Below are 26,718 nucleotides of genomic sequence, written 5' to 3' on the forward strand. Positions count from 1 at the left end.
TTAAGTGGGAATGACAGAGGCTCCATTTCCCCTGTTACACTGAACCATCAAGATGATTCTGAAGCTCAGATTTTAAAGTTAAATCATTATATAATGTTGTGTTAACATATTGTATTTGACATGCACAGATATCATAGAAAACAAGAGTTAAAAAAAAACATTGTACTGTTGTCACTGGAACCAGTTCAGGGATTTACAGAATCATCTGTATCAGTGTTATGTCTAGGTGGGTGCTGATGGTTTTTTGAACTATACTAAAGTTCTTTTTGTTACCCACTGGTCATTCACTGCATCCATTCATTTTACTATGACATGGAACACACATAAGATTGAAACTTTCCTAAAGTCAAACAAATGAACAAAATTCATTACTTTCATTTGTTTCAGCAGGTACATTCAACTTCCATAGGAACAAAAGCTAGATATTAACACAACTCACTGGAGAATCATTTAAAAGTTTGCATATTATGATACAATGATTTTATGACAACTGCTATGATCACAGCCTGACATAAATGTTTCTGTAAGTAGATTTGAAAATATAATTGAAAATAAACCACCACTGCTTGGAAAGTTAAACACAGCCTATAAAAAAGAAAATTCAAAATGATTTTAGGAATTTTTAAGCGGGAATGTGTACATGTTTTCTCTTAAGTGAGTTAAAGCAGGCAAAACAAGTGGTCCTTTAACTAATATATTCACATACTTTTCCTGAGCTGCAGCAAATACATTTTCCTCAAAACAGTGTAAAATATTAATAGACCCAAAATAGCTAACAAATATTGTATGTCATGAGGGGCTCATGCAGGAAGCAGGTGAAATTTAACAACAACATGGAAGCTCTGGAAGAGTTTAGGTGCAGTTGATGTTTTTCATGGCAGTTGAAGAATTATGTTGAAAGAGTTATCTGTCAGTCAGTTCACAATAACCTGTATAGCTGTGTTAATCTCATCCATGCTTGGCTACCATTTTTTCTTCTGTTTTTCTGGCACTGTTTTTTAATGACTGTATCTGGATGATCTAGGCACAAAGATGACACCACAACTCTTAATCTGACAACAAAGCTCTGATTAGCCGATTGATCCTCTGTCCTTGAGAAACAGCCATCAATGAGCAGAGCGCCAGACCTATTACTATCACTGAAGTAGGCAGTTATTGAAAGGCCATATATTCATAATGTTTGAGCTACTTATTTGCTATTTCGTTTCATTTTTTTTCAGTGGAATCAAACATATTCAAATAATGTCTCACAGCTCCCATGTGTAGAATGTGAATATTTACCACTTAATCAATATCATGATAACACTATCTTTAGTGTATCACAGTGTTAAAATTGACACAGAGGCAGACAGTGATGGACACTCATACATTCTGAAGGCACTGAGATGGGCTGAAAGTAACACACAGACACATACAGTAGATTGCACCAGTTTTCACAAGGATCATCTGGAGAACAACAGGATATTGAAAAAATTATATAATCTCATTCGATAGGCTGTAGAAGTCAAAAACCATCCCTATCCAGACAAGAAGATTGGTACTGGAAGATTTTGAAAAACCCTGGATTCTGTTTGATTATGTCACAAACAGTGTGTGAATATTTTTTGAATTCTTTATTTCTACAATATATGTGAATTATGATATGATTAAGGGTAGGAAAAGGGTGTGGATATGGCAAATAAAGATATGCTAAAGATATGGTTAGGATTATCCAACTAAAACCACACTTAGGTTTAGTGGAAGACTAGATGTTTTTATGGTTGCAGTTAGGTTAGATTGGAGCCTAAAAGGCACTTTACTTCTCAGAGTAGACATAAATCATGAAGTGTGTATGCATCTAATATGAGCACTATTCACTGGACTGGTGTAAATTGTGTTTGGTTTCATGCAGCACCAGTGAGGTACGGCACAGGAGGACTGTGCGAAGTCAGTGGAATTGTGTAAATAGTAAAGTTAATAATAATTGTGTGAATATAACACTGATTCATTTAGGACAATAAACACAGTGAAACCACTCATCTGAGGGCAATTCCGCCCTCTTGTGTCACTGGGGAAGTTTGAGTCTCACTGTATTTCAAAGGCACTATAGAGCATCAGTGAAGTACAGAGAGTTAGAACTGAGCTGCTGAGTTGTGTCAGAGTCACAGAATGAAAACCATTCACAAGAGTGATGTGAGCTGCTGGGACCTGGTGACCATTACAAAAAAGGGAAAAAGAGAACATTTCTTCGTTCTCAATCAAACACCTGCTCTCCTTCCTCTCTTCAGCAGATTGTCTCATTGATGGAGTATAATCATGAGGTCAAGTTGCTAATTTCCAGGCACACCTTTTGGTGCCCATTCAGTGCTGGGGGAGAAAATTACAGGGTAGCCTCTTCCTAATAGCTTACCATTGGGCTGAAAAGAGGAGGGGCAAGAGATAAAGACAAGAGAGAGGAAGAGGATGATTGCTCAGCTGAGTGACGTTGGCGTCCAGTGGCATGAATATGTTTGGCTGGCTCAGCTCCATCGCCAATTGTGAGGGCAGATGTTGCTGCAAGCCCTCAGGCGTGGCCGTGATGCAATGGCAGCAGGTTTGCCATGGCTGATGCCCAACCAGCTGCCATCTGAAGTGTCACTCCACATCCGGCAGCAAGGGATAGGAGTCAAACTGGGCTTGACCAGAAGAGCTGAGTGCATGCTTCACGCCACGTGTGGTGACAAAAGGCCTGCACTCTGCAGTCACGGTCGATGCTGCCAGTGCTTTTCAGGAGGCTGCGGAGGGTGGGCGGGCTGAGGGGGAGCTGACAGAGACAAATGGCTGAGCAAAGTGTCGGTCACAGGATGCAGCTGCTGCACATCAATCCCTTCCTCATCACAATTAGAATGACTGCCGGCTTCAGGCTTGAGGAGCGGGGATGGAAACTCAAGTTTCCATTTGTCATATTGTAGGGTGTGAATACAACTCCTCAAATAAATGAAATACAGCCAGATTTGAGACTTGTTTTTGACCCAAACTTTCAGAATTGAACTTGGATAGAGCAGGGTACCTTGTTACTTTGTGCTGCTTAAAACTATAGGGGAATCTATGATAAAAGGTACTCAAAAATAAAGGGAGATAGAATGAAAAGATAAATTAGGTTTATTACAGCTCAGGTCTCTTTTTTTTGTGGCTTTCACCTTTGTCCCTACAAGTCAGGGTAACTTTACCCTCACTAAGATTATTGCTGAGATTTGATAGTGGTGAAATTGCTGCCCAGTATCTTAATCAGATCATACGTACCATGTGTGAACAATGAACAAGTTATGAGACTGTTGGCACTTTGTTGTTTGATTGTTAATGATGTCACTGAATGTAATCCTTGGTTTTGCAGAGTTGTTCAATATCAGTGTTACTTCCTGGGAGTAGGGTTGGACATCACTACACTGTGTGTGTGTGTGTGTGTGTGTGTGTGTGTAGTAGGATTTGTTGTTGTGCATGACATTCGTGATTCTGAAGTGGTTATCTTTTGTTTTTGAATAATAGTAAGAAGAAAAAAGTATACAGAATATGAAGGGCAACGGGAGGGTTAACTAAACCACTTTATTTGGAGGTAAAACTGAAAGCAGTTCATCTGATTAAATGAGATGACGAAAACCATGTAGCTTGTCTCTGTTTAACTTTCCAACATCTGACCATAGGGACTCTGATGATAAAGGCGATTACATTACTTCAACAAGCAGAGGACAGAAACACGTTGTGCTAAAAAAGAAAATAGCAGAATGGGAGAATAGCAACCTTCTATGCCAGTGCACAATTTGTCAGTTTCTGTGTTTCAGCTATGTACATAATGTTAGGATACAGCTATGTTTCTGTATCCATTTGTCATGACAGAGGTTAATTTGCATGGACTAATCCCTCTCCACACTCCTTTGTCTTTTGGAGAACTGCAAGTTTTACACATGCTATGAGGTCAGTTATTGAACAAAATGGAAATTAAAAAACATCACACCTCCTATAAAGCTGTCAGTCACAGTGATAGGTAAAAGACAATTAACTGACAGGATGCTGTATCGGGGGTTTTAGAACATGTGTTAAGGTAGGAAATGACAGCTAATATGGCAGCATGACCATAGACTTGGTTGAGCTGAGCAGTCTGAAGCTTTTAGCTGTCTTATACTGACATCTGGTGGTGAAATATATTATGACATAATATTTGCTCAAACTGAATGCTGATGAACCAAAGACATTATGACTACATGTGTCAGTCTGTTGGTGCTTGGTGTGCAGCTGAAACAGCCCCAGCACTCTGAGGCATGGACTCTACAATGTCTGAGGGTACCATGTGGTATCTGAAACCAAGGCATTAGCAGGAGAGCATCACAAAGCCTTGCAGTTTATGGGAGGCTCTGACCTAGCTGTCTGGCTATAATTTGACCCTTGTCAAAGATTGCTCGGGTCTTTAGACCTGCTCATTTCTTTTAGAGAACTTGAAGTTGTACATGGTTGACTCTATTTTGGTCTGAATCATCCTTGTGACATGTCTTTATGAAGGCTTGGAGTCCTGCTAAAATGCCCTTGTGGTGTACATACATACAGTGTTAAAAGAAGGTGTGTATTTAAACAAATATCCCAGTTTTTATTCATATGTGCATGTCATGTCTTTACATAAGCATTGGATTACCTTCATAATTTTGATTAGTTAACGATGATGGTGCTATTCCTTACTTTTAACTTAAATACTGAAGCTTCCTAAAAATATTTTAGGAATAAACAAATTGAAAATTGTGCATGATCATAACATCCCCATGGACTGCATAGCAAAGTAATACCGTACATAACAGTACTGTGTAATGCAAGTGTGAAAATGATGCTGTGAGCCAAAGACCAAATTTGTATTCCTGGAACCTTCTCAGTACCTGAAATATCATTCTGCTTTATGTTACACATTGGATGCTTCAAAAATAAGAGAGCGCTTTGAAATCTTTCCTTTGTTTATTATTAGCAATTAGTCAAATACATATAAACAAAGAGTAGGAAAAGGGCAGGTTCATCTGCAACTTTGTTGTTCACAAGGTTATCAACATTGCTTTTTGCGCACCCACATTCACGCCTCCAGTTTTTTCTTCTTTTTCATTATGCATAACATCTTGTTCAGTAAAAAAGAAACATAATATGGTACATGAACAATAAATTAAAAAAAGAAATATTTAGTACTTTATTTACAACTCATATTCCAAGAAATATAAATTAAACATTCTGTTAATTTACTAGCAACAAACTCCACAGATTATTAAACTGTCATTCTCTGGCAATGACATGATGTCTCAGTACTAACAAATAATAACACTGTTAACTTTGGGTGACTGGGCTTTTAGCTTACATCAGGCAGTAGCATTAGTCTGCACTGTATGTACATTCCTATATAATACTTTTATCAGTAGAAAAGTTCCTGGATAGGATTTTACACAATCATGAAATACCAAAGTCACCCAGAGTGATACAGTTTGGGCTGAAAGCTTTTTAAAACGGGGAGACCACAGCAACTGTTCATCCACAGTGTCTCTCTGGGATACATGACATAAGTTCACTTAGATGAATCTCATGAAACATGAATGGATGAATAAAACCTGTAAGACAGAAGTGAGTCCTTCAGGTTTTTTTCGACTGTTTCTCTGTAGCTGTGAATGGGGAGAAACCTCCTCCAGGAAAATCTACACAGAATAGTTTCTTGGTGTGGTACAGTAAACAACATTAGACTGGATTTGAGCACAATGTAAGTTAGTAAAGACAGAACATCTCAAATACCTGTGTGAATTCAAAATAAATAAATAACCAAACTTGTATAGAGGATGTTTTGGGGGAAAAAGTCACAGCAGTCAACGTTCATTAAGGCTTTATAAGTTTGAACTAATGTCCTCATTAATAGTAAAAAAAAACCAAAACATTTTACTAATTTACTAACCCTTAGTTATAAGTCTTTGATAAGAACATGTTTGGATGGACTCCACCTTTGAGTATACTTAGATTCATCTCCAAACTTTAATGTCACAGGCCCTAATCATCCTCACCCACCTAAATACTTGGGAGTCAAGATGCAATATTAACTTATCTTTCATGTTTAGGTTTGTTTCCTCTTTTTTCCCCCCATGTCACAGCTACAGAGTTTGACAATGGTTGAGGTTTCTCATGCTGTCTGAATCGATGACAGTGATGCTTATCAATCATTTACAAAAGTAAAAATTCAGCTGTCAAAAAAATCATCAGAGAATAAATTAACTCAGGCAGAGCTTGGGACACGTAGCTGTACATACTAGAAAGGTAAAGTTGAGACCACAAAAAAATCGTATTTACATTGAGTCCCATCATATCACATACAAGAGGTAATAGAAGAAAAATATTAACAAACATTGGTAAGTTCTGTTTGCAAAAAGTCTACTTTTTTACATTTCTAGGACAAGACTGTACACCATCTTGTATTGAGGCAGTTTCCTATGGTGAAGCTAGACATAAGAACATATCATGCTGCACTAATATAGTGCAAAATTATGCCTGAAAAGCTGAGAAAGGATAGGCAGGCAGAAGTGATGGTGGCTCTGGGATTCATTATAGTTTTTTCTCTGGTTTTATGTTTTTTTCATGAGATGGACCAAGACCATATTGACACTGAGGGTTCTGAATGTTGTGAATGGGACCGAGAATTGAGTGTTATACAGAGATTACCCCACTCAGCTGTGACAAAAATAACAAAAAGACAAATGAAGATTTGTGCTTTTAGAGCATAATGTTTTTAGATGACCCTATCCAACAACCATGGTTTGAATGTTACTGGCAGTAGATGGCAGAGAAGCAAAGGCAGACTTCCAAAAGAAGATAAAGAATTCATGAAGGCTCTTGTGAAACAAAGTATCAAAATGGAGATCAAAAAAAGAGGACAGTAACATCAAGGCTGCTCATGGACATGGATTCAGTGTCTTGATCTCTGAGGTTTCTCTTTCCATTAAAATCATCTTCCCAAGGTGTCTGCATGTTGGCTGAAAAATGCCCAACGGCAGCCCTGACATCAAGGGGTTTCCATAGCAACCCCATGTGCCCTGTAGTACTACGAATGTCTGTAGGTCAGTGTGGTCAGCAGGAAGACTTCTACATATCGGCGTCTCCATCATAGGCCAGAGTCAGCGGCTTCAGTCTGTTGTTCATTTGTCGTCGCTGTGGCTTCTTTGGCTTTTTGCTGCAGATGAAACAAAAAGGAGGAAAGTTCAGAGAAACCAATCTGTTCAACCATAGCTTTGCTCTGATGTCTACTGACACAGCTCAGCCTGTGAGAAGCATAGCACTGTTGAAACTGGGTCAGGATGTTTCCACATTGCTCACTTGTCTCTGGAAAAGTTTGTCATTTTGTTCACTGGAACAGATAAAGAAAGTTCCAATAGTTCATTTTCATAGCCTGGAGCAGTGATCGGAAATGTTCAAATTCAAAAACTTAAATTATTGTGGTACTGTTTGGTCAATGGTCAAAAGTAAAGTACAGTCTAAGTGATTTGGAGAAAATGGGCTAAAACTAGAAAAAAATAAAAAAATAAAAAAAGGAAGTGCCACTTAGTAAATCTCATAGAGAATAAAGAGCAGTGACAGAATGGTAAATAATGTGGGCAACATGTTGGATGAATTATTTTCTGGAACTCAGTAATGACAACATGATGATTATGTGCCCACATGAAATGTGGATGAATGACCACAAGATGGTGGCAGAAGAAAAACAAACCTAAAGTTCTGAGGGACCTGCAGGTTTACACTATATAGTTAAATTACACTGGCAGCGTTGGTGTTGTATTTAAAACTAAGAGAGAAAACAACAAATAAAAGATTTGCTATTTTCCAAACATGCTTTTACTCAGGGAGAACTGATACTGGTGACCTCTTGACTCATGGCCCACTGACCACTGATTAAAAAAATACTGCCACAATAAAAATGCAACCTAAAAACACTGTGGGTGACATATATAGTCGTTTGCTATACTGCTGTCTAGGCTTATATTTCCAGACAAAGATTCAAATTTGGAGTGAATACTGATTATCTGTCTTTTTCTTGATTGTTTATGCAAAACATGATTTTCAAATTCAGTAAGTAAATACACTTTTGTAACTGATATGGAAACCTGTAATCCTGTAAGACTTTAAATGATTTGTCCCATGTTTTGGGGATTAGGCTTCTTCACTTTCTGTCTTAGATTGAATATACCCACTAAATATAAAAAGTACAAAAAGAGCAAACATGCAAAATATAGTCTGTAATTAATGTTTGCAGTTAAGCCCTGCAGTCAGGTGGTGTTTTTGATGGAAGTTGGACAGCTCACCTCCAAGAAGTTATCCACTGAAATGAATGAACAGGCACTCTGGGTGTTTGTGTACAAATGGGAGTGAGGTGGAGTGAGTAACAGGGAAGTGAGGTGAGGCCTTGGCTAAGTGATGAGAGTTTCAAGGTGAGGTGGTAGGTGTGGTAGTGGCTGCTGCTGCTGTGGTTGTTGTTGTGATGGAGGTGGCTGTTGGAGCTGTGCCTCATATTGCTGCAGCTGATGTTGTTGGAGTTGGCTGTGCTGCTGTAACTCGTCTTGCTCTAGTTTCTGGCAGGCAGGACAGGTGTAAGGCACTGGGTCCATCCAGTAAACCCTGTCTGAGGCAGACATGGACTTTGACTTGTAGCAAAGCCAACAACAATAACTGAACGGGGAGTGTGAAGGTGGAGACAGAAAAACAAGAAATGAAGGAATAAATGAACTCAAAGTTAAATGAAAAATCAAATGAATGAATAAACATGAGCAGTGATGTAATGAAGGTAAAACTTGCCCTGATCAGCAGGAATCATGCCACAGTTTTGGACTGACACAAACCGTTTTCTTTTTTCCAATATAGCCTCAAAGTACGGTGCCCTGGAGTGGTCATCAATTTTTTTTCTAAACGAGCAAACTAAATAGTAAAACGAGCAAACAAATTAATCAAATCTGGCGCATGAAATACAATTTGTTCCCAAGTTTTAACTAATTTGTGTGCATGAGATAAGTGTACATACAGAGAACCATGACAACAGACAGGCTTTCTCTCCTAAGTATAAAGCACTGCACCTTCTTCAAGTATCAGCATTATGATGATTATTAGCTAGCAAGGCAACATTAGTTAGAATAATTACATTAATCAAATAGCCTACATAATACATTAGTTAGATGTTAATCACAAGAATGTATATAACTAACTAACTTCATTTTGTGTGAGCACTGGTGCCGGTGCTAACCCGTGAGCATACCTGAGGAGAGCCCAGCTCATATTTAAATTTTGTCAGTGAGTTAACAGAGCATAATGTTAAGGATAGTATTTCCCTTGTACTCTCTCTTTCTGTCTCTCTCTCTCTCTGTAGGGAAATATAGGATCCAGTGTTTTTGGAGTTTGACCGAGGACAAATATCTCAGTCTTTCTTATTAATTCTGTCCTTTACAAGCTCCTGACCTTTACGAAGAAGCAATGGTAAATTGCTGGATTACTCTTCCAAACAAACAAATTTAATCTGTTTTAAACATCATCCATGTGAAAATAAATTAAGTGAAAATCTAAGCCAGTTTATCAGTTAAATTTTACTTTCATGTTCTGATCAATTCATATCTTTTGAAAACTTCCTTAGATTAGGTCAAGGCTTAATCAAGGAACCCTTATAGCTGGACCACATTGTAAAAGCACCAATAATAGTTTGGTTAACAATCAGCACAATTTTTTTGAAACACTGAGCCTTTCCCTTTAAGGTGATCTCCATTACATCACTGAATGTAGATGAATGTTGGAATGAGTGGTAACTACAGTGATGATGGAGTAAAAACACAGAGCAGAGACACAGATGAATAAGCTTAAAGTGTTGTTACATTACCATGCTAAATATGTCATGGAGATTATAAAGACGAGCAGAACAAAAGCTCCTGCTGCTACTCCATACACCCAGGTCTTCAGCTTCCCATCTGCAGAGAGAACCCCACACATACTGACTCTTAATACACTGTATGGATATACACTCAGTTGGCTGTTTATTAGGAACACCTGGCTAAAACTAATGCTCTCTTATATACCAGTTAAGCAGTAAATTGTCCTTTGTGAAGGTTTCAGTGTTCAGTTTGTGTTGAAACTGTTTCAGAGAGCTGCTGATTCAACTGGATTCTCTATAACTGTATGTTTGTGGTGCTGTTGAGATTTATTGCATTAGACAGTATCTTTGTTATTTAACCTACCCTCATTGATATAAATGGACAAAATAATAGAAATACCTGTCATTATAATGCAATACAGTTCTACAGCACCACAAGCATCCTCCAAAATGACTGTAAAGTAGCTGGACCTATGAACTGCCAAGGGATAGTAGACATTTCCTGGTCTGAGCTACAGGTGGCAGTAGGGTGTGGCAATAACTGTTCACTGAATCATGAAACTAACACAAAGGTACTCAGACCAACAACACCAACACACTGTGCAGTGTGGAGGGATGTGAACTGTGTAAATGACTTATTGTACTGTAACAACTCGTCTATAAATATACTGTGATAAGTCAGTGCTAATGAGAAAAGAAAGATGAACATGGTCGCACTCTGTCACGTTTGTTCTGTACACATGGATCTTCCTGTTAAAAATTTAATCATAAAGTCTGCTTGTTATTTCAATTCACACAGTGTGATGAATAGTTGATTAGAAACTATTACAATAAGCTCTAGAGCTGTATAAAGGTACAATGTTTATCAGTCTTTATTGTCTTTTGATTCCATTTTGTTAGATTCTGTACTAATGATAAAATTATGTTTATTATTTTTATCCTGCATTTGTCTCGTTTTCCTCTTTTTATCTGTTCCCTCCCTCCCTTTTATGTCTGACTTTTCTTCATTATTTCTCTTCATTCCACATACCATTCTTTCTTTTCTTTTAATTTCTGTTTTTTCTTCCCTCCCCCCCTGCATGGCTTCTCCTTTTTCCTTTAACTCAGACTTCTTCCTCCCCCTTTACTCATTCTCCCTCCTGACTGTTACTTACTTTTTTATTTCAATTAATTTTAGTCTTTCCTTTTTTATTCTTACCTATTTTCTTCCTTTTAAACATTTTCTTTCTTTCTGTCTTTATTCCTGTTTTATCCCTCAATTCCTTTGCTTTCCATCCTTTCTTCCCTTCATCCCCTGTCCCTCTCTTTTTGCATCCTTGCCTTCTTTCTCCCTTTTCTCTGTCCTTTTTTCACAGGATCTATCCTCCTTTACAGATCTTGCCCTCCTCCTTTTATAGCTTAGTGAGCAATAATTTTGTGCTGTCAGCAATCACACACATTTCCTCCACAACATGCAGTGTTCTAGTCTGAGTGTAACTTGGTACATGATCTGCTGCTGTTTCAGTGTGTGTTTGATGGCATCCTCTGCATATTACTGAATATAAATGAATCCACCATTTACTCTTCGCTGTTATTCATTACATTAACTTTACTGCATATATTCAACAGTTTAGCGTAAATATCCACAGCCATCACAACATTCAACATAGGACTGATGGCAGTTCACCAGACTCTGTTGAGGTGCCTTACCTGGACCAAAGGGCTGCAGGAACCATGTGCGTCCCACCCTGTTTGGTGTGCTGACTGCGGGCTGGGTGGGGTTAAAGGCTCGGATTGTCTTGACATCAGCCTTGTTGTCACCTACAGTAGGGATCTCCAGCACTGGGATGACAGTACACTGGTCCAGCAGGCCATCAGAGGTCATCACTTCAGTATAGCCCTCTTCACAGCCACATACACCCACCTGACACAGGAAGGAGGGAGGTTTAACACAATGCCATGAACAAATCTGCTTCTTTCTACAGTCACCGGAGTCTGGAAAGTTCATCTACTGGTGATAAAAGTCCCTGGCCTCTGTTTTGTGCTTTAAAATGATCTATCGACCAAACCAATCAAATCTAACTAAACCAGCCTCTAAGATCCTGGGTCCAACACATTTTAGAGTAGCACAGATTTCATGTCCCACAGGTTACAGTGTTATAAAAGAAAATATGCTTGGCTGATACTGAAACCTGTAATCCTGTAAGGCCTTAAAGGATTTGTCCTGTATTTTGGGGATTAGGCTTTTGCACGTACTGTCTTAGATTGAAAATAAGGAAAAAGTATATAAAGGACAAGAAGAGCAACCATGGAAAATATCGTCTGTAGTTTGTATTTGCAGTGAAGCCCTATAGTCAGGTGGTGTTTTTGATGGGTCAGTGTACACACACAGCCTTTCTGTTTCTTCTCTCATGTGTCTGTTTCTCCTTCATCCATCCCCTTCATTCTTTCTTCCTTTCTTTGTCTTTCTTCTATTTGTCTTTTTTTCCTCCCCCTTTATTCAGACTTCTTCTTGACTTTGTTCTTTTTCTGCTATTTCTGTTACTTCTTTACCCACCTCTCCTTCTCCCCCTTCTTCCCCTCTTTATTCATTGTGTCCCCCCCTTTTTTCTCTGTCTTCTTACCCTTCCTATTGTTCTTCCTCCTTTTTCCATTTCTTTCGCTCCTCCTTTCTGACCTTTGATCTTTACTTTTGTTTTTCTTCCCTTAATCATTGATTACTTCGCATTCTATCTGCCCTTCCCTTTTCTTCCTTGCTTTCTTTTATCATTTCCCCCCTTTTCTCAATCATTTTGTGATTGAGATGATTTATCTTGCTGCCCCTTGGGACGTACCAACCCCCCAGACTGGAAACTGAATGAATGAATGAGTGAATGAATAATCAACAAATACAGAAAACAGCTTGCACAGGCTCAATAAACAAGAACGGGGGAAGGGAAAAGGAGGAAAAAAGATTCAGAAGGAAGGCTTAAATTAATTGTTGACACTCTCCCAAACCAGCTCTAACCCTCAGCCAGTTAACATATATCAATCTGTCACCCTCCCACTTCTTGATTATCATCCTACGTTTATACAATATCATCCTGGTATCATCCCAATTTCTTTTGTGGGGTGTCTGATCTGAGCTGGTGTCTATAGTTGTCACTGTGTTGTTGACAGAGATCACTCAGTTAAGTGTTAAGTTGATCACAGTGTGACAACACCTTCAGGAAGCTGTCTCCTCAGGTTTGTGTATCATGGCAACATCCACCTCGAGAAACTGACTTTAGCAATCAGACTTTCACTTCTTTATGTCATGTATTAAATTATATAAAATACATCAAACTAGAAAAAACCTCTCTAGAATACATTTTGATGTCTTGGAGCTCAAACATGATGAGTCTGAAGGGAGAAGCCTTTAAGGCTCTCTATTCCTTGACATTCAACCTTGGGCTCAAGCTTGGCTGGATCCATAATATATTCAGTGTAATCAGGTTGGGTAGGTTCCTGTTGGTTCCTGTCTGATGTCCAAATCTATCAACTCTGGTACTGTGGTGCATCATCATCATCAGAGGAGGAGAAAAATGCTCTCCTCACCTACTTGTTAATTGGTGGAGCCTCACACCAGTGTTCCTTATTTGGCTCTTTTTTGGGTTTACTGAATTTTGGATTGAGTCAAATTGTTCTTGGGCTTAACTAACTAACGAAAGTTCTAATGTCTGTGATCTCAAATATTTGTTTGGGACAGACAAAACATAAAAAAAACTTTTGTAGCCTGCAGTAGCTTTTATAAACTGTGTTATTCAAAGGTGATTAGAATCATACTAAGAAAAAACAGTCTTATCCCCTTGGACTGATTAGTGTCTGGAAACAAGGCTCTGGTTTCCTGCCAAACAATATACAATGCAGAGGCTGTTCGTGTTAATGAACTGGTCAGAATTTGTCTTTCAGAATCTTCTCTGCTTTGGTTCAATTCATATCTTCATCATAGACACCAATGTGTTCTTTATCAAAGGTGTCAATCAGATTTAATGATAATGGAAAAGGGCGTACCTCAAAGTTCATCCCTAAGGCCACTGCTGTTTGCCATATTCATTAATGACCTCCCTCTAACCTCCTCTGCCTGTCATATTCAATTATATGCTGATGATACAGTTATTTAATCCTCCGAGTCCAATATTTCACACATTCAGTCTACATTACAGTCTGATCTTGATGCTTGTCAAAAATGGTTTTCCATTAACTAACTTTTACTAAATAAGAAGAAATCATTCAGAACGTTGTTTGGTACCAGATCTGACTTTACAAATTTAACTAATGATTTGTCAGTTTACTTTCTTGATGGGTCACCACTTGAGAAAGTGGAGGAAATTAAATATCTGGGTCTCTGGCTTGATTCTTAGCTCTCTTTTAAGCCTCATATTAACTCAGTGATAACAAAAATTAATGGCAATCTAAGAATATTATATTGCTCAATTAATTGTTTTATCTTACAAATTAGGAAAAGAATTAAATGACAACTGATATTACTGATTATAGATTATGCAGATATCATTTATCAAAATAGTTGAGAAACAAATTTTCACTCTCCCAATGTAGTCTACAATAGTCTCTGTAGATTTGTCTTAAGGTGTCCTTATCAAACACATTGTTTTATGTATGAGTCGCTGAATTGGTTAGCAATTAAATCTAGAAGGAATTTTCATTGGTTCCATTTTATATTCAAATGTATCTTCTTCAATTATCCTTGTTACTTAAAGCAATTTTTAATTCCATATAAAACATCATATAATCGGAGGCATACAGAATATCCTTTCTTCTTTGTTCCCAGAATTTCTAAAGAAATTGCTCGACGGGCATTTAAATTTAAAGTCCCATCTGATTGGAACTCTCTTCCCAGCTCACTTAGACCTGTTACTTCTTTTCATGTTTTTAAGGCATCTCTTTTCAATCACCTTCAAACTTCCTGTTCTTGCTTCTAATTCTGCATAGGTATATATGCATATGTGTGTACGTACATGTACACATATGGTATAAGGAAATAATTTTCACCTCGTTTAAGTGCTTGTAAACTATAAAAACCTTTATTTACTTATATAGTGATGTATGTATGCATATATTTATTTTCAATGTATTGTGGCAAAATAAGGGGAATCAGTGGGTATGGAGTGGCTAGGCCTGGCACAGTTGAGTGTGTATGTTTGATTGTTTGCTGTGCTGTTTTGTTGTTGTATTGTCTATTTATTTGTGTTTAAGGACCCCCTTGAAAACAAGATGATTCATCTCAAGGGGCTATCCTAATAAACTGTTTCAAATACAAACAGCACCTTTTACAAATCACACCACACCTTTGAATAAAGCTTTGATTCATTCTTCACTAAATCAGCTCTGTAACAATGCTACACTCTGATACTGCAGTCTGTTTTGTCAGGGTGTATGTTTGATTGGGTAGGGTTGTGTGTGTGTGTGTAAGTGTGTGTGCAGGGAAGCCACCCCTCCTCCACATCTCTCTCTCTCTCTGATCCCTGACTATATTCATCACACTGCAGGGGATCCCCAAAGCTCCCCAACAATCTCTAGAGGATAACCAGCTTCAGAAATCTCCATCATGCAAACAGTAGCTGCACACAACCAAAAGCAGACAGAACTGGAAATGAGGGATCATTTCATTTACATCTCTGTTGTGGCAAACAAAAGGAAAGAAGTATATAAATATGTGCGAGTGAGTGAGTGTGTGTGTGTGTATGTGTGTTATACATATATGGTTGTCTGACACACTGTTCCACAAGGAATGAAAAACCACGAAAAACCACCTTTCCCTAAACCCAACCAAGTACTTTTTATCTGTGAATCAAACCACACAAACACCATTCTATAAAGTTAATCACTTGTTTATTATTGTTACCATGATGATGACACTCTGATATGAGACCAGTTTACAACATTGACCACATGTTTATTATTTATTGTGGATACTGAAGACTGGATCTGACCACAGATGTATGTGGTATTTGTAAACACTCACCTCTGTGCAGAGAGAACGTGGCTTGGTGCAGGGCGGGTCACAGGATCGGTCAGCCATTGGCTTGACAGTTGCCGGACAACCACCTGCAGAGCAAAGGCCAAAAGGTCAAACTCAGTTGTCAGAGGTTGACAGCTATTGTTTCTGTCACTATAAAATGTGAGAAACTTGTTTGTTGATGGTCACTCAATAACAATATTACAGAGACAAATATGACCAAAATTTCAGTTTGTTGACCTGGAGGTGGTGTGTATTCAAGCGGCTACAACTCTGTTTCCTCTTGTCTCTCTGAAGACAATACTCACTAAGTTTCAGCTCATTACAATGGTACTAACCATACAATGTGATGCTGGAATAATTCCATTATAAGCAGATTTTGAAATGTATTAAAAATTCCTCAGTCTGACTGATTCAGGCAGCTGTTGTTAATTCTTGTGTTGGCAAGCATACTGCTTGAAGGCTGAGAGAATGCAGAAGAGATTTATTACCAATGGGACATTATTTCTTCTTCCTATTATGTGATGATTCACTACATTAAAACTTTTTTATGTTTAGCCAACAGTCTTTCCCAAGATAAGTGAGGTGTTATCATTAATTAACATCATTATCATTATTATCATTATCATATAGTTATAATTATAGGATATATAAAGAGTATATAGGCCTATATTTGTTGCCCAAACTCTTATCTATGCCCTCAATGGAAATCTAATCAATGCAGAAAGAGAACAAAGCACAAATAGTAGGGTCATACAAATAGTTATTTCAAAAATTATTTGTTTTTGGGTATAAAAAACAAGGTGAAATCAAACGGGCTGTGCTGCTCCTTTTCAGTCTGTGCTTTCTCTCCCCTCCATTCTCCTTCTCCTAATGTCTTCCCATCACATCAGTACAAGCAGGCAGAGCATAAATACCCACAGCACCCATAGTTATCAGGAACACCAGCTGAACACATTTAACTTGTTTGCTGCAGTAGTTGATTATACTGTAACTTGTCTTTTCTTTTCCTGCTGGACCTGCAGTGTGTGGAGTTTGTTTGACCTTGAAGTTACCAGTTAGTGTCAGTGTGACACATGGTTGCAGATATCACATTGGAGAAATAAAATGCTATTCATAGCTTTTCTACCAAAGTTGCTGTGCCATCATTTCAACTTAAAGGATGCAGATGCAGTAGAGCTTGTGAACAAGGAGGAGATTAGGTCAGAGTTTACCTATTAGACCTGTAACTTTAACAACTAGTAATGAAGTAGGTCCATCCTTAGCTTCGAACTGCATCTCCACTTGACAAGAACTGAGATATTTGCATAGCCTGATATGTTACCTCCATAGTTAGCAGTCTATTTTTGACAACTAATTCGCAAAAGCTTTCATTTCCACCACTCCGGAGTAAATTCAACACATTAACAAATGTACAAGAAGGAAGATATTATTCAAAATAGGGATCTATATTTAAAAAAAATCTCATACTGGTATTGACTGTGTTGTAGACTATGTCAAGAACATAGTAGAGAGTGTATATTCCCACTGAAAATAAAATAAGATGGATAATGTAGACATACGGTACAACTGACAATGATCCAACCAGCAGAGATTCAGAGAGAACACGTGTGCAAAAATATGTAATTTATCTGAGCTTCTTGAATATTTATTAGGTGGCATGCTTGGGGAGAGAGCTCAGTATGAATATTCACAAGGGGAGCACCAGTGCTTGTGAGGAAACATTTACAAGAAGGGAAAAAATGTAATGCGCCACTCAGAACAGCCACAGATAGGCACACCATCTGGAGAACTGGATACACTGACATTGCTCATTCAGACTCTCTGTGTTTTATGCTTGCCTAACACATGGCTACAGGCTTGATCAAAGCAGGATTTGGAACTCATTCTTCCAGATAACCCATCCTCCATACTTGCTGATAAATGCTTCAAGGAACAATGCTACTGTCGCAGAGCTTAATCCTGGCATATGATGGACAGAAGGATTAAAATGCCTCATCTGCTTAAAGGTTTCCTAGAACTTACTTTCAAGAAATGCTCAGAGCTGTGCAGTGACAGCTCTGACCTCATTTAGGTCACATTTTCATCTTAAATATCTGACTGACCCATAGCAACTAAATGTGTTACCATGGTGCCGCTTCAATTGTTATCACACACAGCTCCTATTCAATTTGCACTCATTAGCTACAACAGAGAGACTGTCAGTCTGCCTGGGTGACTGTGAGATTAGGAGGTGGGTAGTGTCCACTGTGTCACTCTGTGACTGCTGTATCATTGTCTCACATAACACATAATGCACCACATAAGCAGTACTCTGCTGACGATTGTTTACCAGCCTCCATGCCATTATTTCAGAATATGGTTATGTGACACTGCTCTGAAATTACATCTGAGGCAGCAAGTAATGTTTAACTGCTAAACATAGCATACTACCAGGCATTTTACAGGCGTTTACCTGTGACATTTAGTCCATCTGAGCGCTGACACCAGACTTGGCGAGATGAACCTCTCCATGGTCCAGTCTTCCACTTGTATTCAAAACACTGTCCATCTGCAGGAAGTACATGATCAGATGCAGTGCAGATACCAATACAAAATACATTTAGATTAAATTGTGTTAGCTTTCAAGCTGTCTCTGAAAGAAAGAGACTCAGACATCTTGTTAGAGTATTCACAATGTTGATGTAAAACTGCAATTTACAACAATCAGGATTCTGTCGGACTGACCTGTGCATGGCCGTGCCTCTAGCTCCTGTTCTGGACACTGCAGCAGGTTCTCTGGATCCTGGGCCACCACGGCTCTGGATCGAACCTGGACTGAGCCGAAACCCAGGTCATCCCCACTCACACAGCTTAGCTGGCATGCACTCCAAACAGTCCAGTCCTTCAGGTAGCACTCTCCTACAGAGAACACGGAGTCAATGGCACTGTTCTGGAGTTTAAGTTACATACCTGTGTTTCTGAAGAGAATACATTTAGTGGGGCCATAATTAATGTTCTAAAGCACAAAAAATCTGCAGCACCAAGAAATGTACTGGGCACTCTCTGGTGGACAAAATGCAGCATTTCTGTACTTCAATTTCTTGTAATTTATCAGCTGAGATTTAAGCCAGTAATGAACTAGTATCAGCCAACAAATCTGTCAACAAATTTATCAGTCGGCCTCTAGCGCCCCTCTAGTGTGAGCAAATAAAGAATGGTAGCTAATTAAGCCACCTTCAGCATTTGAATTGGAAAGCTTTCCAGCTAATTAGGGACAAGAACTGTGAGGACTGGTTAATTGATTGGCAGCCTCATTACAAACTGTACTTCAAACTGAACATTTGAAAACTGAGGCAAATCAGGAAACTTTATCTGTTGATGAAGCCTAATGAAACCAATCGGTTAGCCAAACTTCAGGCATGCCTTAAGACTTGGATGACAAGCAACTTTTTACTACTGAACTCAGACAAAAAAGTTATTGTACTTGGTCCCAAACATGTCAGAAATACATTTTCTAATGACGTAGTTACATTAGATGGCTTCCAGCTCCAGTTATCTTTGACCAGGACATGTCCTTTAGCTCACACATAAAACAAAGTCCTAGGACTGCCTTCTTTCACCTGTGTAACATCGCCAAAATCAGGCATTTTCGGTCTCAAAAGGATGCTAAAAAACTAGTCCATGCATTTGTTACTTCCAGGCTGGACTAGTGTAATTCATTATTATCAGGCTGCCCCTTACATACAGAATAGAATTCAAAATCCTCCTCCTCACCTACAAAGCCCTTAATGGTCAGGCACCATCATTGCGACATTGCGCTCCCAGAATGCTGGTTTACTGGTGGTTCCCAGAGTTTCCAGGAGTAGAATGGGAGGCAGAGCCTTCAGCTATCAGGCTCCTCTACTGTGGAACCTTCTCCCAGTTTTGGTCTGGGAGGCAGACACCCTCTGTACCTTTAAGAGTAGGCTTAAAACTTTCCTTTTTGATAAAGCTTATAGTTAGGGTTGGCTCAGGCTTGAATAATCCCTTAGTTATGCTGCAATAGGCCTAGACTGCCGGGAAATTTCCCATGATGCACTGGGCTTCTCTCTCTCTCTCTCTCTCCATCAGTATGGATTCATATCCCATGTTACTAACTTAATATCTTCCCTTTCCCATAGCATTGTGCTCTTCCATCTCTCTCTCCTCTTCTGTCACTTTCTGCAGGTGCTTCTGCCTCTGGAGCTGTAGAGAAATTACTAGTACTGATTCTAGTATTATTGCTACTTTTGCAATTACTACTTTAATTATCACTACTATCATTACTACTACTGTATTATTGGTATCACTTTACATTTTTTTACATGGAATCCGTGTTATGTCATGTTCTTCTGTCGCTATTCTCTACCCCCCTTGGTACATCTGTTAAAATGTCGACTTCGCTCATTGACAGTAGAAGGTTGTGTGGCTGGAAAAAGTCAATAACACACATCAAAATGATATGAAAATCAAAATGAAACCATTTCTTAGACATTTTTCCACAAAAAGCAGCAGTCCATTTTTCATTACAATAACCTGCACAGAAGCATGATATTCTCAGCAAAGAGAGGATTTTCTGTTAAATAGGTCACACTGCTCCCTTTGTAATGGAAAGGCTGATGTGAAACATCTCTACACATTTAACTAATCATGAAGCTACCCATACAAAAAAGGTAAATTTTTTGTATAAAGAACACTAATAAAAAAATCACATTTTCTGTCACACTGAAATAAGTCAACATCAGTGTGAATGGTTTTGTTTTCAGAAGTTAGAAAGTTGGACAAAAGCAGGAACTAGATCATGCTGAGTCCTATTTGACCTTTTGCCCCCGGCCAAGCCAGTTAACTTGATTATGGGCTGATTACGCCTACACACAATCCAAGCTGGAGTAGTCAGTGTGCACTAAGTATACACATGTACATACACACTTGAACACATACTGTACACACACTGCAGCTGGTGTAACTACAGCCAGTTTTGAACTGAACTACACTAAAGCCTAATTAACATCCATAATCACTTTTGTAAAAGCTTCCTACATTGTCCTCGGCCTCTCACCTGCTAACATCAATTTTATATTGCGTGCCACACTCAACAGTAAGCACTATAAAGATCTTTATTATTGTAAAAACCTAGATGGGCCACAATTGCTGAGCCATCACACTCTGTATTGTCATATTTTTTGTTGTAATCAATAGGCAATATCAGCTGGTTAAGCTGTTTGGATTAAGCACAATTTTAACATTGAACTGGTTACTAATCAGAATTTAATGTATAATCAACAATCCTACAATCAGATGATCAGATGGATCAGATTAGACTGATTGGATTTACTGTATTAATATCAAAATTAATGATTGTTTTCTGGAAATGGATTGTGGTGCCCCCTAAACAAGTGCTTCTCTGAATAAATTCTGCATAACACTACAATACTGAGTGTGTACAGTGAACAGGAACAGGTAGAAATTTGAAAATCATACTGATGTTGCTAGAAGAAGTCCAAGAACAATGCTGTCAGCACCGCAAACCACAACGTAGCGAAACAGCTGCATGCAGGAGAATTTCTTTCATCACCACTACAGTATAAGTTCATATCAGCACTATGATGATCAAGCACTCTCATGCTTCCACTTGGATGTATTAAAATTGGTATAGGGCTATGTAGTTTATGACCCATGATGTCACCAGGTCAATGAAAGCTCCTTCATCTCTCTCCTCACTGCTGCCGGAGTTGCAGCATGGGTTGCCCTCTGGCCTCTGTGTAGCCTGCTCGGAGCAGACTGCTACACTCAACTCTTTTGCGACCAGCAGCAACACAAAAGCCTGCCTAAGATTAACCAATAGTGAACAAGTTTAATTTAGTATCAGGAGAAAAAAGGGTGACCAGTGATCTCCTCAGTGACACCATAGCCAGTACAGCTGACTTCTCAGCAACACAGACCCCGGCAGCAAGACCAGCTTGTATCCATCCAGGATGCCATGCGAGCCTGCAGCTCACTGGATTTGAAAAAGACAGCATGCCTCTCTCTCCATGGTGACATTAAAGGTAGGGTTAGCAATTACAATCTAATACACTTTTATTCACATTGAGGAAATATCTCCTCATAGTACACAAGCTGCCCCTTCTGTGTGTGTGCTGAAAAATGTCTATATATATATATATGGATTTGGTTTCATGTATTCACTGAGCTTTACTGTTACGATGTCTGCTCATAGTTAGATTATTGAATAGCCACACTGCTAAGCTGATGTTCGTTTCACAGGACAGGAGACGCATTCAGTTGTAAATAAGCAAGACTGGTCCAAAAACATGGCTACTATCAATCAAAAAAACGTCACCAAGAGTGGGGCTTAGCAGGAGATCAGCTATAACTCATTAATGATTTGTCCAAACTTTATAAATCTTAGTAGATATTTTCAGTCTGTATTCGGGAATAGGCCTACCAAAATATTAATGGTAATAATGGTGTCCCATCTAGGAAACTAACTGACCAATTACTGGTCAAATTTAAAAGATCAGATCAAGTGCTAGCAGCATACTATAAGATTTCTTCCTATTTATTGAATTTTATAAAAGGAAAACCATTTTTGAACAACATCATAATCAGTCTGTAATGTACACTGAATATGTGAAATGTTAATGGTGTAAAAAGTCACTGTGCCATTGGCATATACTTGAATATGATAATCAGAGCAGATTTTGAACACTGTAAATTAAAACAGTGGTTTCTCTGTGTTTATTGGCTAACTGAAACTACAGTATACTGTATGTGTGCACAGGTTCCCAGGTTGCATGACATCAAGCATTACTTTTATACAAACCATAGACATGTAGCCAGTGAAGCTAGACCCACAGACCAAGATAAACCAGAGACCTGTTCATAACAGATTGAACTTAAAGGGCAATTCTGATTTAGTACAACTTGGGTCTTGCTTTCATAGTTTTGGCCATCATCTCTATCAGTTATTATTGTTCTGTCAGTCAACTAATAAATTAATAAACTAGCTCACACCTGTAAATTTAAGCTTACCAACCCAGTCACTAACTAACCTACCTGGGCAGGGTACAGTACATTGTTCCTGAAGAACAATGTGTGTATCTCCATCCACTGAGGGCTCCAGGTCTCCACATAATTCATCATCCACCAGGCTGCTGTCCTGCTGACCTGAACCATCTGACACAAAACATGACACGTTCCTGAAGCGCAGGCCTTCCCCACACTTTGCCCCCTGATAGAAGGGAAAACAGAGATATGTATAAGTCAAACACACACATTCAGTTATGAAGGGCTAGCTGGCTGTTTACAAAACCACTGTTAGGACTTAAAAGATTTTAAGACATTTTTCATAGCTCTTGGTAACTGGGGTTTTTTTTTTGTTTGTTTGCTGCAGATGAGATGCTATTGACTGATTGATGAGGCAGGGGTGAGCACTGCTTTTCTACTTTTCAGACCCAGATTTAATTATGCTTGTCAGGAGATTGAACCAGTGACCTTTAAGCTTGCTTCTCTAACCTTAAGGCATGACTGCCCTACTATTACATAGTTTTATGGTATGTTATTATAAAACTGTAGCTGGGTCCAGTGAACATGGGATTTTGAAAGTTAAAAAAAACTCAAAAAACTGAAACATTTGGTGATGGGCACATTTTTATAGCTCTAAGAACAGATGGAGAACCTTCCCCTTTTTTATTGTGTCCACACTGCAAGACAATCATAATTCTTTGAATGCTTTTTTAAAAACTTTTTTAGCTACTTCAGAGTAAGTCCTCTCCCAATATTAGAGGAACTTGAAGTGACATAAGTGCACTGTGATTGGTTCAGACATAAATGTATACTGATTGCTCCAACAGTAGTCAATGCAGCACTGGCAACCGGCATTTTTAAAAATCAGTGAAAACGTTAAGGTTAAAATGTGTAAACAACAGCTCAGTATAGCTCGTAACATGTAAAAAAAATGGAACCAGACATGGACATGGCTTTGGTGAGATAATGTTTCATGTCCACATAGCTCTGTGTACGTATGCAAGCCAACCAGAAGTCCATTCATTCCTATGGTGATGATCTCTGATATGTGTGCAAAACTCCTTCTGTTTTTGTTTAGGTTTTTTTTTTTTTTTTTTTTGTTTTTTGGTTGGGTGTTTTGGTCCAAAATTTGCCTCAAATACACAGATTTTTTTTTTTTTATTTTGCTGTGAATTACAAACAGACGTTATGCAATGTGCCACAGGAAGTTAGCATAAAAAACAAATTGAACAAATAACTTTTTGACAGCATATTTAACTAACTTGGGTTGCATGCTAACTGTTTAACTTATACAGGGCACATAAACAGTGTGTCATATAACTTTTAACAAAATATTTAACATAACTATCCTCCTCACTGCCATAAGACTAGAGGGCAAAAACTCTTATATGGAATTATGGACACAAATCAAAACTGTGTGGAAATTAGGCATAAAGGGGAAATACAATGCAATCTTGCAGTTGCCATACCAACTACTGGCTGGCTTATGTCACTTCAGTGTTCCTATAAGCAGTGGGAGTGCAGACAGTAAAAAGCTCTTGATGTTATGTAGTTCTTGGTGGAGCTCCGCAATTAGCAGTTCCTCTCAGGTAGTCCTCAGGACTGTTTGGTCTGAAAATGCCTACAATTTGAAATTGACTGACTTTGGTGCACTGTAGTGGCAGTATAAACAGAAGGAAAAGTAGAAAAAATAAAATAAAAAATTGGGCACACAGCAATGCAAGCTTATAGTTACAAATCCTGACTGACCTCAGACCTGCACTCAGACCAGGTGCTGTATCTCCATCTGTAGCAAGGTTTCACTAGACAAGGCTTCCACTGCTGCATCTGGGATGGACATGGTCTCCCGTCACCCTGAGGAGCCTGGATCACTGTCCGTCTCCTCCACAGCTTGCCTGCAGAACAGCAGATTTTTTTTTAAAAAGAGGTGAACTGGAATTCTGAACTTTGAACACCCCATAAATCCAAGCTTACTTAAGATCAAGATGATGGTCTGAGAATAGTAAGAAGAGTGTGAACTTTTGAACCATGATTTCATTTCAAGTCAAGAGCCAAGTCAAGAACTTTATTGTTATTGTTATTGTTATTGGACAGTGTGCATGACAACGAGACAGCAAGGCAGCTTCAAGGCAGTGTAGTGCAGTAAAGTCCACATTTTTTGAATAAGAGAAATAAAAATAAATCAAATTTTAAATATTTTTAAGTGTAATTAAAAATAATTAAAAGTAAGTAACAGTAAGTAATATAACATATGTGCAGGAGCAGCAGCTTGGGGCAAAGGTGAGGCAGACAAGTGACATACACAGTATGCAACAGAATATGGGAGGCAGAAATGGCATACACAATATGCAAGGTGATCATGGGAAATTGTATGTTATTATTAGTAGTATTGTAAATGTTTTACTGTGGGAGGGGAGGGGCCAGGGGAGAGGTAGTGGGGAGGTTTTGTTCACCAGTCTGACTGCCTGTGGGAAGAAGCTGTTGGCCATCCTGGTGGTACTGGATCTCAGTGACCTGTAGTGCCTTCCCGAGGGAAGGAGGTCAAAGAGGTGGTGTGCTGGATGTGATGGATCATTGATGATCCTGAGGGATCGATAGAGACAGTGGGAGGAGTAGATGGAGATAATGTCCAGGAGCTGTGTCCCTATGATTTTCCCAGCTATCTTGATGACGTTCTGCAGAGTGCTGCTCTGCCTTGGTGCTGCTGAACCACACTGACAGGCTAACCAGGAGTTTCTGGAGCAAGTTGGCTCTCCTGAGTTTCCTCAGGACGTAGAGGTGTTGTAGGACCTTCCCGAGCACAGCCTCAGTGTTGGCGGCCCAGCTCAGGCCCTCTGTCAATCTAGGCCTAGAAATTTAACACTAGCCACTCTCTCCACTGCCTCGCCATTGACATAGAGTGGTGTATGTGTGTGGTGATAACCTGACCTGCGGACATCCACACAGGTCATCACACCATGCTGCTAGTTGTTGCACCTGTTTGCCCAGTCTTACAGATTGAGTGCGTGCGGTCAAAATGTATCTTAATGTAGCAGGCTAATATTTGTAAAGAAGGAGCACAAAAAACTTCATTGGAATTCTTGTTTCTCCTGCTGACAGTGGAAAATGGTAGCCAGCAACACTAAAAATCAGCTAATCTACTTATATTTTGGTTTTTAAACATAAACTGAAAAGACAGAATTTAAGTTTGTCTTCAGATTAGAAAAGTATAAGGGATTAGACCATTTCTATGCTACATCTAAACTCATTTCTCAAGTGACTTAATTTATCAGAAAATAAAGACTGAATTCCCCCCTCTTAGTCATAGTTAAGCATTTAGAAGTTTTCTTTCAGCTGACTTAATCTATGTTTCAGTTTGGGAGCTTCATCATACTCCCTGTAGCCACTTTGAATATTCATATTTCTTTGTTGTGTTAAAGTAGTTTTCCAAGGTTGGGGGTATGAGTCAGGAGCAGGGTGAGAGTGCCCGTTACCAAATTCTTTCTGCATTTTAATAAAGAGCCCCAGGAGAGATGTGAGAAAACTGGTAATTAGCTGCTGTCTCAAAGGGAATGCATGTGGTTTTTGCTCATCATACCACCTAAAACAAATACTCCATCGAGGAGTAATATTTCACAAGTGACACAAAATAAAACTATTTCTAAAAAAATCACACAACTTTGTACAATTAAAAGGACATTTTGTGAACCATATCAGCATTAGTTCAGATTCAGAATTTGTCTGTTATTGTAGTTTTGAATGAAGACAATAAATGGAAATCAGTTTTATCTACCTCCAAAATATTATTTTGGATCCTATTCCTCAAATGCATGTATTGTGTTGTTATTATGAGGCAACATTCCTCTTAATGCTG

General features: G+C 38.7%; 1 protein-coding gene across 2 annotated transcripts; it reads right to left on the reverse strand.

Annotated features, from left to right (window-relative positions):
• Window positions 1–4,934: 4,934 nt before the first annotated feature.
• LOC108886320 (thrombospondin type-1 domain-containing protein 7A) lies at window positions 4,935–26,718 on the reverse strand. 2 transcript variants are annotated; one of them, XR_007809469.1, is made up of 9 exons: window positions 24,615–26,718; window positions 22,896–23,070; window positions 18,567–18,740; window positions 18,295–18,390; window positions 15,846–15,928; window positions 11,552–11,765; window positions 9,872–9,959; window positions 8,316–8,679; window positions 7,101–7,189 (listed from the first exon to the last, which is right to left on the reverse strand). XR_007809469.1 is itself a non-coding variant. In XM_018681106.2 (8 exons), exons 1-8 carry the CDS (start codon window positions 24,690–24,692, stop codon window positions 7,102–7,104), a joined length of 996 nt encoding a protein of 331 aa, XP_018536622.2. In that variant the 5' UTR covers window positions 24,693–26,716; the 3' UTR covers window positions 4,935–7,101. The 2 variants fall into 2 exon arrangements, 1 of the variants encoding a protein (XP_018536622.2); XM_018681106.2 differs by lacking the exon at window positions 8,316–8,679 and having other exon boundaries at window positions 4,935–7,189; window positions 24,615–26,716.

This window comes from Lates calcarifer, unplaced genomic scaffold, assembly GCF_001640805.2.
Source record: "Lates calcarifer isolate ASB-BC8 unplaced genomic scaffold, TLL_Latcal_v3 _unitig_1104_quiver_1291, whole genome shotgun sequence".
NCBI classification, from domain to species: Eukaryota; Metazoa; Chordata; class Actinopteri; family Centropomidae; genus Lates; species Lates calcarifer.